General features: G+C 41.6%; 1 protein-coding gene across 2 annotated transcripts in view; it reads left to right on the plus strand.

Annotated features, from left to right (window-relative positions):
• Positions 1–13,101, plus strand: part of LOC117369098 (IgGFc-binding protein-like) — a 146,448-nt gene that overhangs the window by 40,000 nt on the left and 93,347 nt on the right. For both annotated transcript variants that reach the window (XM_033963095.1, XM_033963094.1), the window contains exons 7-8: positions 4,545–5,112; positions 12,050–12,645. In XM_033963095.1, the coding sequence (XP_033818986.1) occupies positions 4,545–5,112; positions 12,050–12,645 (1,164 nt within the window). The remainder of the gene's footprint in view (positions 1–4,544; positions 5,113–12,049; positions 12,646–13,101) is intronic.

The following is a 13,101-nucleotide window of genomic DNA, read 5'->3' on the forward strand; positions in this document are numbered from 1 at the left end:
AGGTCAATGTAGACAGACTGCAAAATAGTGGAACTCTTTCAAAGAACTAGGCAAAATTAGCTCTGGAAAATTTGTTTTAAATTTAAAATTAACGTTCTATTTACACTAAATTTAAAGGTGTGTCCACAAATCTTAGTTTAAATAAAAAAGCAATTCAAATATTTGACTAAGGGGTTGGAGTGGGCATTCATCAAGGTGTAATAACAGTTTACCCTTTCCCATACCTTGATCCCTGCAGGATCCCAGTAATGCAGGTTGCTGATTCCTGTGCCAAGAAAATAACACTGCTTATGAGACACTTCACACTTCCTGAAGGTCTGAAACATCAGGCCATTCAAACCAGCAGTTTGATGTGCCAGCCTGTAGCTCTGGGACCTCCCTGATACCCCTCAATGTAAGATCCTCTCCCAATGCCCATCCGCTCCCCCCCCCCCTCCCTTTAGAGGGTATGATAGCAGTAATAGTTTGTGAGTGAACATGAAGACAATGCAAGTACCCACTTTAAATGGAGAAGCTTAATGGGTAGTGATAGAGAGATGCCAAGTTACCCAGTTGCAGGAGGGAAATGCTGAGTCAATCCTGTATTTGTGCAACCCTATCCTGGTATATTATGGGACCCAAAGTGCTGATTTAAATTGGTCATATCAGAAACTACAAATAGAGCACTGACTAGGGACATAAGTTCAAAAACAGGACTGTCCAAAAAGTCTCCTATCTGCAGCTGGGTCACTTGACAGTTCTGAAGAAAATGGTCTGAGACCCAGGTAGGCTGGGCAAGTCATTTTCACTTTCCATTGCCTCTGGTACCAATAAGATTCCAGGGGTGGAATGCCCGAAAGAGTGAGATTTAAGGGTAAAGTGTGCGAGCTAGAGCTATACATTTATAATGTTTTACATGTTAAAATATTTTAGCCTTCTTGATGCTTTTTTTTTTTTTTTTTTTTTTTTTTGCAATATCTTTATTAACAATTGCAAAGGAACATACATCCATGGGCAAAACAGCCGGAACATAGCCTCCCCCTTTTTTGAAAGCCATACGGCAAAAGCCCTGAAGCCCTTTACATCTCTATGGGCTTCAGGATAGTTACCACAGTGGCAGCCACTAGCACAACTTAGTAAAAGGCAGAGTGAAGGCTTAGAACAGTGTTCAACAGGAATTTGCCCAAGTAATTTAATAGTTAACAGGGTAAATTCTCTGGATTGAAAATTTCTCTTCACTGAACTTCTTTCCAGCCCAGATTTTCATAGGGAAGCTTTATTTATATGAAACTATCCTCACCAGATATAAAGAAACATACACAAATATAGTGCTGTCCTGCTGCTCATTTGCTTACCAAGTAGTCACCTCCTACCCAGGTCCACTATCATGTAAAATTCTGGCATTTGCTGCCAGTCCTTTTCCTTAGCTGACAGAAGACCCTTCACACTTTCTTTCTCCCATTCTTCAGTCCTACTCCTCCTGAGCAACAATCTAGAGAATTACACGAGAACAAATTTATCCCTATTCCCGCAGGAACTCAATTTTCCCATCCCGTTCCTGCAAGTTTTGTTGCTGTCCCTATCCCTGCCCCATTCCTGTAAGCTCTGCTTTAACTGCACAAGCCTCAAACACTTATGATTTTAAAGTGTTTGAGGCTTGTGCAGATGAGGATGCACAAGGGAGGGGAAGGCCTGCCATTTAGAAGAGGTGGGCCTGCTGGCCGGAGGGAGTAGACATCCCTCTGGCCAGCCATCTAAGTAAGGTAAGGGGTAGAGGGCAGGGGTCATTGGAGGTACGGGGGGGGGGGGTATATGGCAGCAGGAGAGAGTGGACATCTCTCTCGCTGCCAGGGGGTGCAGTTGCTTGACAGTGAGCGAGAGTGGGCATCTCTCCCATTGCCGGAGGGTGTGTGTTGCATGGCATCGTAAGAGCGTAGGCATCTCACCAGCTGTCGGTTGACTTTGTAGCTCAATTTGTTGTTGTTGTTGTTTTTTTGGGGGAGGGGTTTGCATTTATTTTGCACATATGCCCATTGCTTTCACCAGCAATGAGCACATGCAAATTTAGTGAATCTTTGCTACTCTCCGCCAACCTCATTTGCATGAGTGTTTTTTGGAGAATGACTCACTTTTGTAAAATCGCTACTATAACGGCTGTGACAGTGGCACATCGGTTTTTAACGCAAATTTTTGAGAATCTAGCCCTAGGGGTCTGTCTCCTGCAGACTCTTGCTATTAGACTTTTCAGGCCTTAGGACTTTCTTGCTCCAGGAGTCTTTCTTGGTACATGAGCTCTGGCAGGATATAAGGATACCCAAAAACCCAGTTCATACTCTCTCCTTCCCTTTTATAGCCTCTGTCCTCCCTCCTGGGAAAAGGGAACTCCTACTGCTCTTACTAGACTCTTCTAGCATAGTTTACTAACTTAGTGATCCCCTGGAAAATCCCACTCTACTGCTCCACTGGCATTGGGAGGGGCAGTCACATTAGTGTTCAACATAATATTACATTTGGTGCCATTTTATTATTCTTTCTAAACCATTTCAACAGCTTGCAATTAAGTTGTACAAACTTTCAGCACCATATTGTTTCTGTTCCTGTTTGTGTGCAAAGAACTGAAATCACTAGATTAACTGATAGATAAATAGATGTTTAAAAACTTGTCATATAAACTATGAGGAAAATATTTAGCATAGCATTATACAGATATTCAGTGGTGATATCTATTTAAGTGTCATTAAATATACACGTATAACTTTATACAAATAGCTTGTTTATTTAAAGTTATATCACCTGTTTGTGACCCAGAATTTATATGAATTATTTATATGGGTAGAAGATAAATATTGATGCTATCCATATAAGTTTTCAACTCACCACAACCCAAGTCCCCATCCAAAATTAAGATGTTTTACTTTGGCATTATAGGGGTGCTTTTACTAAGCTGTGGTAAACACTAATGTGGGATGTGCTCAGGGGTTGCATGGAAGTTTGTCATATATGTTTGCTACTCACATACTTAAAAATAACATTTCTTTTATAGCATTGGGGTCTCTTTAGGGTGGAGAGTAGGCTATGCTAATCATTTAGAATGTGGCAATAGGCATTGCTGCATGCTAACTGATTGACACAGGATTAGCATGGGAGCCCTTATCACTTACAAAATGCAACATTAGGTTCTTACCTGGATAATCTTCTTTCAGTTAATCTACTACAGTTTCTGTGCGTGTGGTGATTTATCCCTTCCTGCAAATTGGCATGCAGAGAGAGAATACTTACAGCTTTGAGCATCTCCCCTACACAGGCGGAGCCCAGTTCACACCTCAGTTTAGTTCCAAAGATTCACTGGAACAGAAGACAACAGAGGAGGAGAACAGGGAAACTCCCCACAAATAACAAGCAATTCGGGTCTGCTCTGTAACTGAAAAAAACAAGAATTAGAAGAAATCATCATAACGAATGAAACACAACCTTAGAGAAACAACCTGCTGTGTGCAACTAGCACTAACACTAAGGGAGCCAGAGGCTGAGGAATACACTTATACATTCCAGGTTTCTTGGAGTTTAGCTATTTGGCTGACAGGAGAACTCCACCACTTTTGGAACACAGAAATATCTGAGGCAGAAAGCAGGCGATACAAGAAAAACAGATGGCAGGCTGTATGAAATCAATAGTAGATTAACTGAAAGATTATCCAGGTAAGAACCTAATCTTTCATTTAGTTACATCTACTCTGGATTCTGTGCACGTGGTGATATGCCAAAGCAGTGTCTGGGAGGAAGGGAGGGACAGAAGAGCCTGCATGCAAGACCAAAGACCCAAAAGTGGTGTCCTCCCAAGTTGTTACATGCAATCTGGAAAAAGTATGAAAAGTAGACCAAGTAGCTGCCCGAGAGATCTCTGTGGGAAGAACTGCCTGAGACTCCACCCAGAAAGAGGCAATGCTCCTTGTCAAGTGCATCTTGAGAGAAAGACTGGTGGATGCTTTCCATAGACGATGTTATGCCAAAGAGATCGCCGTGCAAATCCATCTAGCAATAGAGGCCTTAGACACTTGCCTGCCAAGTCGGGAGTGGCTGGTAAGCTAAGTAGAGCAGATCAGAACCCCTCTGCACAATTCGCTTGCAGAGAAAAAACTGAGGTATGGACTAGGCTCTGCATCTATAGGGGAGGTGCTCAAAGCTGTAAGTATTTTCTGTCTGCAAGCCAATTCATAAGAAGGGATAAATCACCACATGCACGGAATCTGGAGTAGATGTATATGTGTTGGTAAGTGCTCACATGGTTTTAGCATGCGGAAAACACCCACAATGGGGATAGTGCTGGCCACTTTATAGCACTGCTTAGTAAAAAGGCCCCCTAGCGATTTATATAGCCAAATATTAGGCATTTCATGGGGGGTGAAAATGAAGGGAGTTTTCTAAACAGGACTTATGTAGTTGGCATCTGTTGCCTGTTATACCAATGATTTGAACACTGGGCCCAAAATATTGTTTTTATTTCAAAACAGTGTTTGTATTGAAGCTTTCATTAATTATTTTCCAATTCTATTATATTTTCACAGTTGAACGGTTTGTTCATCAATCTCCCATACACCATTGGCAATGATAAAGTCATGCTATACAAAAGTGGTTGGGATGCAATTGTTCAAGTCAATTTTGGTCTTAGGATTACTTTCGATTGGTGGAGCCACATCACAGTAACTCTCCCCTCTACTTATTCTGGGCATACTTGTGGCCTGTGTGGTAATTTCAATGGTATCCAAAATGATGAGTTCCTGATGAAAGATGGCAGACGTGCCCAAAGTTCCACTGCTTTTGGGCAGAGCTGGAAAGACCAGAACATTTTCAAATGTTCAGAGGATGAGCCAAGGTCCTGTCCTGATATGGATATCATAGAACACCACCAAAGGCAAAACAACAGCTACTGTGGAATCCTTCTGGACCAGAATGGCCCCTTCAGGGAATGCCATGGGACAGTGCAACCTGAAGGGTATTTCAAGAATTGTGTTCATGATTTCTGTTACTTCAGAGGGCGCTCAGATATTTTCTGCAAGGCTATTGCTACCTATACCTGGGCTTGCCAAGAAGCTGGAGTTACTCTATATCCTTGGAGGGACCTTTTAGCTTGTGGTAAGTTCAGTTTTCAAAGGGGTCAATATTTAAATATTCTTCATATTAACTTTGGAAATTAGTGAGGCAAATCTTTGAGATTTAAATCGCAACCATTGCTGAAGGAATACATTTTGTCTGGGAAAATCATTGTCCACATAATTTACTGGCATAAAAAAGAGGTGGGTTTGGATGTGTGCCTAGAGCATTCTTAAACTTGAGCGGGTCAACACTGATATGTGGTTAACAATGGTCAGAGAAAAACATTTTCCTAATGTTATTTGGTTAAAGTTCTCTGCTTAACTGTATGCTAATATATTCATTGCAGATTTATCTGGAAAAGTCCCATTGACTATTGTGACGGGACTAGGGGTAAGCCTAGCGCTGGCAACCCAGCTCCTGCCCCAGGCGCAAGTATTAGCGCTCTTTGGAGGACCATTCTGGAATAAGCACAGCAGAGAAAAAAAAAAATCTTTCCACCAATAATTGCTAGTTCCAAATTTTATTATCCAGTTCAATTGCACTGGTTCTAAGGCAGCCACACCGGCTGATGAGGCTTGGAAAAGATTTATCACAAACAAAAGTTCTCTTTTCCAGCAAATCTGTGCTACAATCAGAAAAGAAAAAGAACACCAAAACCATTTCCTTTTAAACAGGATTTCTCTTTCTCATAGTTCTGCTGCCAGGCTTTGCACAGTTCTGGGCAGCACTCTGGTTTCCAGAACCCAAATACAAGAGTTTAGCTCCACTCTCTTTAGGCTTGGCCTAATCATTGTATTGCGCCTTCTGTTTCTTCAGGAAGTTCTCCCCATCTGACTACCTGAATTATAAATACCCCCCCCCCCCCCCCGCTACCCTCTTTAATTCGGAGCAGGGGCTGGGAACCATCCACCCTTGTTTTAATGGTCTAATATTCCCCTCCCAAAAGTTCCCACTATCAGGAATGTGCAATGTCAGGTCACTGAATCCACTCCTAGCTTTATTTCTCCTTTTAAGGTTAGTTAGCATTACCCATCCTCCACTCATTATGCTTTGCTTGCATACAGGAATTCTGGTTTAATTTCTGCTACTAACCAATCCTCACATTCACACATCAAACTCTCATTCATTATACAGTCCCTCATAAGGACAGAAATGTTTCTTTAAGTACTTTAGACCATTGTTATAGAACAAACTTTCATTCCCTTCCTCCACACAGTATCTTACTGACTCATACGGCATTCAGACATATAGTCTAAGGCAGGGATAGGCAATTCCAGTCCTCCACAGCCAGGTCAGGTTTTCAGGATATCCACAATGAATATGTATGAGATGGATTTGCATGTACTGCCTCCTTGAGATGCAAATCTATCTCATGTATATTTATTGTGGATATCCTGAAAACTGGACCTGGCTCTGTCTCTCGAGGACCAGAATTGCCTACCCCTGGTCTAAGGCTTCTGGGCTGCAATCCATTTCATTTCTCTCAGAGATATCTCCCTCTACCTCCATAAGAGATTCCTCAGTCTCTGAAGCTGGATATAGGCTATCCTCTGACACAGCATTTGGCAAGCCCTGCTCATGGCGCTTTTCCCTTCCCATTAGCCTCTGCTGGAAAGCAAAGTTTTGTTAGTATGGAAGTGCTGTGGGACAGGGAGTTTCTTAGCAGAAGGCAGTAAGACAGAGCTCCTAGCCTTCAATTCCCTGTTCTGTGAGGAACGTCCTTCCCTCTAGGTTCCTCATTGCTTGTGGGTGTTGTCAGCTGGCTTTGATTTATTCTGCTGTGTAAACTTCACTGGAGCTCTAGCCACTGTTCTGCCTGTCAGCTGCACCCCTTTCCTTAACCCTTACTGTGTTAGATTGCCTGATCAGAGAATACTAGAGAATTAACAGATGGCTTATGAAAGGGATTATAGTGGCTTGGAATAGGTATTCTGTTCTTCTCTGCCACCCCTTCTTTGTTCTGCCCTGCCTGTCTGATCTTAGCACTGGGAACAGAGTTAATGGGCAATTAATTGCCTTGGCTTAGGAATAGGCACATTTGTTTTAGTGACACTATCCAGGTAAAGCTTTCTGAATAATGTTATTTGAATATACAGTATTCAGTTGCAGACTTATACTGGTAAGTTATCCACTCAGTGGTTTTAAGAATATGAGGTTCACTGGGGGTAATACTATGTAAACTTCTTTGGTTGTATGGTGTACATCCATATTAACTACTTTCACAAAACTGGAAATAGTTAATCTGCAATTCAGAGAAGCATGTGATAAGAGATGCTCTTGTCATTCTGCTGACTGACAAATACAGGGCAGCTAGGAGAAAGCAGATGATGCAGCACAAATCTGGTACTGGGCAGGGAAAAGTATCACTTCTCATGGTTTCCACTCCCTGGGTATCCACTCTATTGGTTATATTCTTGTCATATGCAAACAGGGAATCTTTTCCTTGTAACCCTTCAGCAATGTCTCTCACAAATGCATTAAACATAATTGACCCCAGTAATGACCCCTAAGGCACTCCACTATTCACCTTCCTTTCCTCCAAGTGAATTCAATTTACCATCACTCTCTGTCACCTATCAGTTAACTAATTTCCAATTCAGTTCACCACTTTGGGTCTTAAGTTCAGCCCTCTCAGTTTATACAAGAGTCTTCTGTGAGGAACCATAGCAAAGGCTTTGCTGAGATCCAAGTAGACTGCAACCAGCACAGGTTCTTTTTCCAGTTCTTTGGTCACCCAGTCAAAGAAATCAATTAGATTGGTTTGTTGGAATTTTTCTTTGGTATAGCCATGTTGCCTCAATGCCAAAATGCTATGATAGAATGTTAGTGTAAGTTGACATTGATGCGCCAAAATGTAGGCACAAACAGTTATGCCAGCTCTATGGCAAGAGTAACTGTTCATTCCTAAATGTGGCATGTTTGTGCATAATTAACAGTAAATTATAGAACAATGTTCTAGCCTTATGTGCTAGAGATGGGGAAAGTTCCATGGGCTTGGAGGAGAGCGGATATGGTTCCTCTTCACAAAAGTGGAGATAGAGAAGATGTGGGAAACTACAGATCAGTAAGTCTTTCTTTGGTAATTGAATAATAGAGGCACCACTCAAGAAAATGATAGTGAATAACTTGGAACCAATGGATTACAATCCGAGGCAACATAGTTTTACCTAAGGAAAATTGTGCTAAACAAAACTGATTTCTTTGACTGGGTGCACTGTGAACTGGATAGTGGACCCTAGTGCTGCCTGATTTGCGATGTGAATCAATTCACCAATTCACTTCAGGTGAATCGATTCGAATCGATTTGTTTTTTGAAAAAAATTGAACTCACCAATTCATCGGCACCCATTGCTAGAGACCCGTTCGGGCTTTCCCTCTGCCACAGGACTCCTTCCATCTAATGTAACTTCCGGTTTTGCTGTTGAAGAGCATACTTGTTAAGTATTGATGGAGTATATGTTCTAAAAAAGGAAAGTCTACAGTTATTTCGAAATCTGGGATAGTTAGGTTGTATCTTCATAATTGTTGGAAGATTGTTCCAGGACTTGGTGCTGAGGTAGGTGATTTGTGAGTTAAATATGTGCTTGTATTTTACACCTCTGGGAGAGGGAAAGATCAATTGAAATGGCTAATCAGGAGCTGAAAAAAAGGTATATAAGTGGCTCTACAGAGTTCGCATATAGGATGTGGAACACTACACATGATAGCTTGTAGGTGAAACAAGTGTTAATAGGTAGCCAGTGCAGTCTATTGTAGTAAGGTGAGATGTAATCATATTTTTTCAGTTTGAATATTAGTCTTAACATTGTGTTTTGTATCAGTTGTAGTTTGTACATGATTGTAGAGTCAATGCCAGCATTGTCATTTTTAAAGAGTAAAAAATTGATTTACTTTTACCCATTCTATACCACTCAGGATTCTGTAGGACCTAAATCATATCCTCTTTCAGTCATCTCTTTTCCAAGATGAAGAGCCCTAACCACTTTAGCCTTTCCATCCCTTTTGTTATTTTGGTTACTCTTTGAACTTTTTGTAATTCTGCTATATCTTTTTAAAGATAACAACCAGAATTGAACGCAACTCAAGGTGAGATTGCACTATGGCATGATATAGAGGAATTATAAAAATTCTTGGTCTTATATACAATTCCTCTCCTAATAATTCCTAACAACTTGTTTTGTTGGTTGCCACTGCATACTAGGCAGAAAATGTCAGCATATTGTCTACAATGACACCTAGATCTTTTTCTTATGTGCTGACACCTAAGTTGGACCCTAGCATTCAGTAATTATGATTTGAATTATTTTTCCCAATGTGTATCACTTTGCATTTCTCTTCATTAAAATTAATCTGCCATTTGGATGCCAAGTTTTACAATTTTCGAAGGTTTTCCTGCAATTTTTCACAGTCCGCCTGTGTTATCTGCAAATGTAATCATGTCATTCATTGTTCCAATTTTCAGATAATTTATAAATAAGTTAAATAGCACTGGTCCCTGTGGCACTTCCCTATGCACCCTCCTCCATTGAGAAAAATGGCCAATTAAATCCTATCCTTTGTTTTCTGTCCAATAACCAATTCCTAATCCACAACAGAACACTGCCTGCTATCCCTGTTTATGGCGTCAGGAAGCAGGGAGAACGCAAAGGCAACACGAGTCTATCACGGAGCGAATCGCATTGCCTTCACGATCTACTGGTTGATCGCAATCAACCTTTTGAGCGCTCCTGCGCTACATCAACTAGTTCACGTTCATCTATATCTTTATTCATAACTTCAAAAACATGAAGTAAATTGGTGAAGCAATACTTCTCTTGGCTGAACTCATGCTGACTCTGTCCTATTAAATTTTATGTACGTATTTTACCTGTTACACTAGAATTCTACAAAAGAGTGTCAATGTGCGCCTTCCTTTTTAGAATGGGCTCCAGGTAGGCATTCTCTAAGCATCTACTGTAAATACAAGTGTGCCTTTATAGATTTGCCTTTATTGTTCATAAATCTCACCTTTGAAATTGAGGCAAAGGAGGGTGAGAAGAACTTGCCCTACTATTCTACTTGTCCTACTATTCTAACCATTAGTTCACTCCATTCAAAGCATGTGCTTGCACAGTGCCCATATTTACGTACAAACTATAACTGCTGCAACACCCAGAATTAAGTTCTGTAGTTTTCCCTCGCTACTTCTGGAGAGATGAAGTGTGGTAGCCTTCAGGGAAGATCATGACTAGAGGGAGGGAGAGGCTGATTAAATAAGTAATAGGATCTATGGTAGGACCTACAAATGTACAGTATAGTGTTAATGATTGCTTTTGATCATATTTGTCATTAATTACTATCTCCCTCCTTTTCAAAGTTATGCTAGCATTTTTAACGCCAGCCACCACAGTAACAGCTCCAACACTCATAGAATTCCTATAAGCATCAGAGTTCTTATTGCCACAGCCGGCGCTAAAAACACTAACGTGGCTTTATAAAGTTGGACCTATATGTTCTCTGTCCTAAGTCCATGTAAATAACAAATGAACTAGATAATCAAATGATATAACGAAAGTGGAGGAGCCTAAAGAAGCAAGTATCCAGTGAATTATTAATAAGGCTTCTGCTTTCTCAGTTTAAGCCTCCAATTTTCCAATTATTGGTTGTATATTATTGTGAATTGACTGGTTATTTATTTCCTGTAACATTGATGGAGTTCCTTTCTATCTATTGATTATTTTTAGCCTGTAAATTGCTCAATTCTGCTAATCAGTTGTTGCGGTATATCAAATTGTGAATAAATAAATAAATTATGAAGAGTTTAGGACAGGAAATTCTTGTGTTAGGTGTAAACCATGCAGCAAAAAGGAAATACAGTGGAATCTTGATTTACGAGCATAATTCGTTCCAGAAGCATGCTCGTAAACCAAAATACTCGTATATCAAAGCGAGTTTCCCCATAGGAAATAATGTAAACTCGCTTTGATACTTTCCCTCCCCCCGAGGCCAGCAGTGCTGCTCCCCCCCCCCCCCACTCACAAAGACCCCCTTCCACGCGAACCGGCACCCCCCACTCAAACAACTTAAACTTATCCCGCCGTCTTGCACCGGCACGCAGCCCACAGGACGTGCCGGTGCCGCTAAAAGATCTTCCTGCTTCTGCCGGCCTTGAGCATGCATCTGCGCATGCTCAAGGACTTCTAATTCTCCCTCTCGCCGAGATCTCCGAGAATCTTGGCGAGAGAGAGAATTAGAAGTCCTTGAGCATGCGCAGATGCATGCTCAAGGCCGGCAGAAGCAGGAAGATCTTCTAGCGGCACCGGCACGTCCTGTGGGCTGCGTGCCGGTGCCGGACGGAGGGGGGGGTAAGTTTAAGTTGTTCGGGCGGGGGGTGCCAGTTCACGCAGGAAGGGGTAACGGTTCGAACAGGGGGGCCTTTGCGAGCGGGGGAGGAGTGATGCTGGTTATCGGGGGGGGGGGGGTGCTCGCAAATCGAGTCAACCCTCAATTTGCGAGACAAGTTTTGTGAGAATGTTTTGCTCATCTTGCAAAACACTTGCAAACCGGGTTACTCGCAAACCGAGGTTTGACTGTAGAGTTAAAGGTGCTATCTTGTTTAGAAATTTCAGAATTCCATAGTTTTCTGCCCACTAAGGCAATAGGTTAAATTGAGATCAAAGAATTTTTTGATGGGTCAATATCAATTCACAGCTTGACTAGCTGTGTTTTCTAGACTTTAGCATTATAGCAGCTTCCTGTTCAGTCTGCCATAAAGATTTAAGCATATCAAGGAGGTAACAAGTTTAGGGCCAAAAAAGGTGATTGGTATGATGGTCACTAAAGACCATAGGGTGGTACTAAGAGCTTCTCAGCATCTTTGGGCAGCTTTAAAACAGTAAATTGAAAGTGAACGAGTCATCAATTGTACAGGGCTACAGCATATGGCCAATGTCTTGTAGCGGTTTACTAACAAAAATAAATATTCATTCTACCACAGAACCAAACTGTCACAAAAACAGCCATTATGAACTCTGCGCTAGAGGATGTGGAATGACCTGCAGTGAATTTTCTTTTTCTGCTGGATGCAGCACCCGATGCAAGGAGGGTTGTGTGTGTGATAAGAATTTCCTTCTCAGTGGTCAGCAGTGTGTTCCTGTATCCAAATGTGGCTGTACGTACAGGGGGTTCTACTACAAACTAGGCCATGCATTTTACCCTAATGAGAGCTGCAAGCTGCGATGCGTTTGCAAAGCTGGTGGAGCCGTGTCATGCAAGGCCTCAGTCTGTGGGCCCAACGAAATCTGCAAGGAGTTGAATGGTGTTTTCAAGTGTCATCCCACAAGTTTTGTTCAGTGCACCGCTGCTGGAGATCCACACTACTTGACTTTTGATGGCACCCCCTTTGACTTCCAAGGCAATTGTACATACACCTTGGCCAAGGCCTGCACCAGAAACCCCAATCTTTTCCCTTTCACAGTCAATGTGAAGAATGAGAAGTGGGGAGATGGGACAGTGTCAGTAACCAGGGTGGTGTTTGTTACTGTGTTTGAAATCAATATTACCCTCACTCGTGAAGACAGAGGCGTGTTACAAGTAGGTGCTATTATCTGAATATTTTTACTGCTGTTCACTTTCTTGTGTGAATCTTTTCAAAAAATCCTAATAAAGTAAATAAATATTCTTGTCCATTGTGGTGCAGTGGTAGTAGCAGCACAAGTCAGGACTGGCTGATCAATGACCAGTGTGGCTGATTCCTAATGGCCTAGCTTTTGGGGTAGATTAGCTCATACTGTTTATTGTTTTAGCACAGGAAACATAGGCAATGCTCACACTTACATGTGTATCTCCTGACTCAAGGAATGAACATTTATACCTGCTTATAACTGCTTGTGTCTAACCACATATGCACCTACTTTAGTATTTTTTAAAGTAAAGTAAGAACCTACTTTCCTATTTAGAATAAGCTCTACATAGGTTCCCTAAAGATCAGTGTTTCTCAACATGCAGTACACATACCCTTAGATGTACACGAGCCGCACATTGGGGGTA

Source organism: Geotrypetes seraphini, chromosome 11 (assembly GCF_902459505.1).
Source record: "Geotrypetes seraphini chromosome 11, aGeoSer1.1, whole genome shotgun sequence".
NCBI lineage: Eukaryota > Metazoa > Chordata > Amphibia > Gymnophiona > Dermophiidae > Geotrypetes > Geotrypetes seraphini.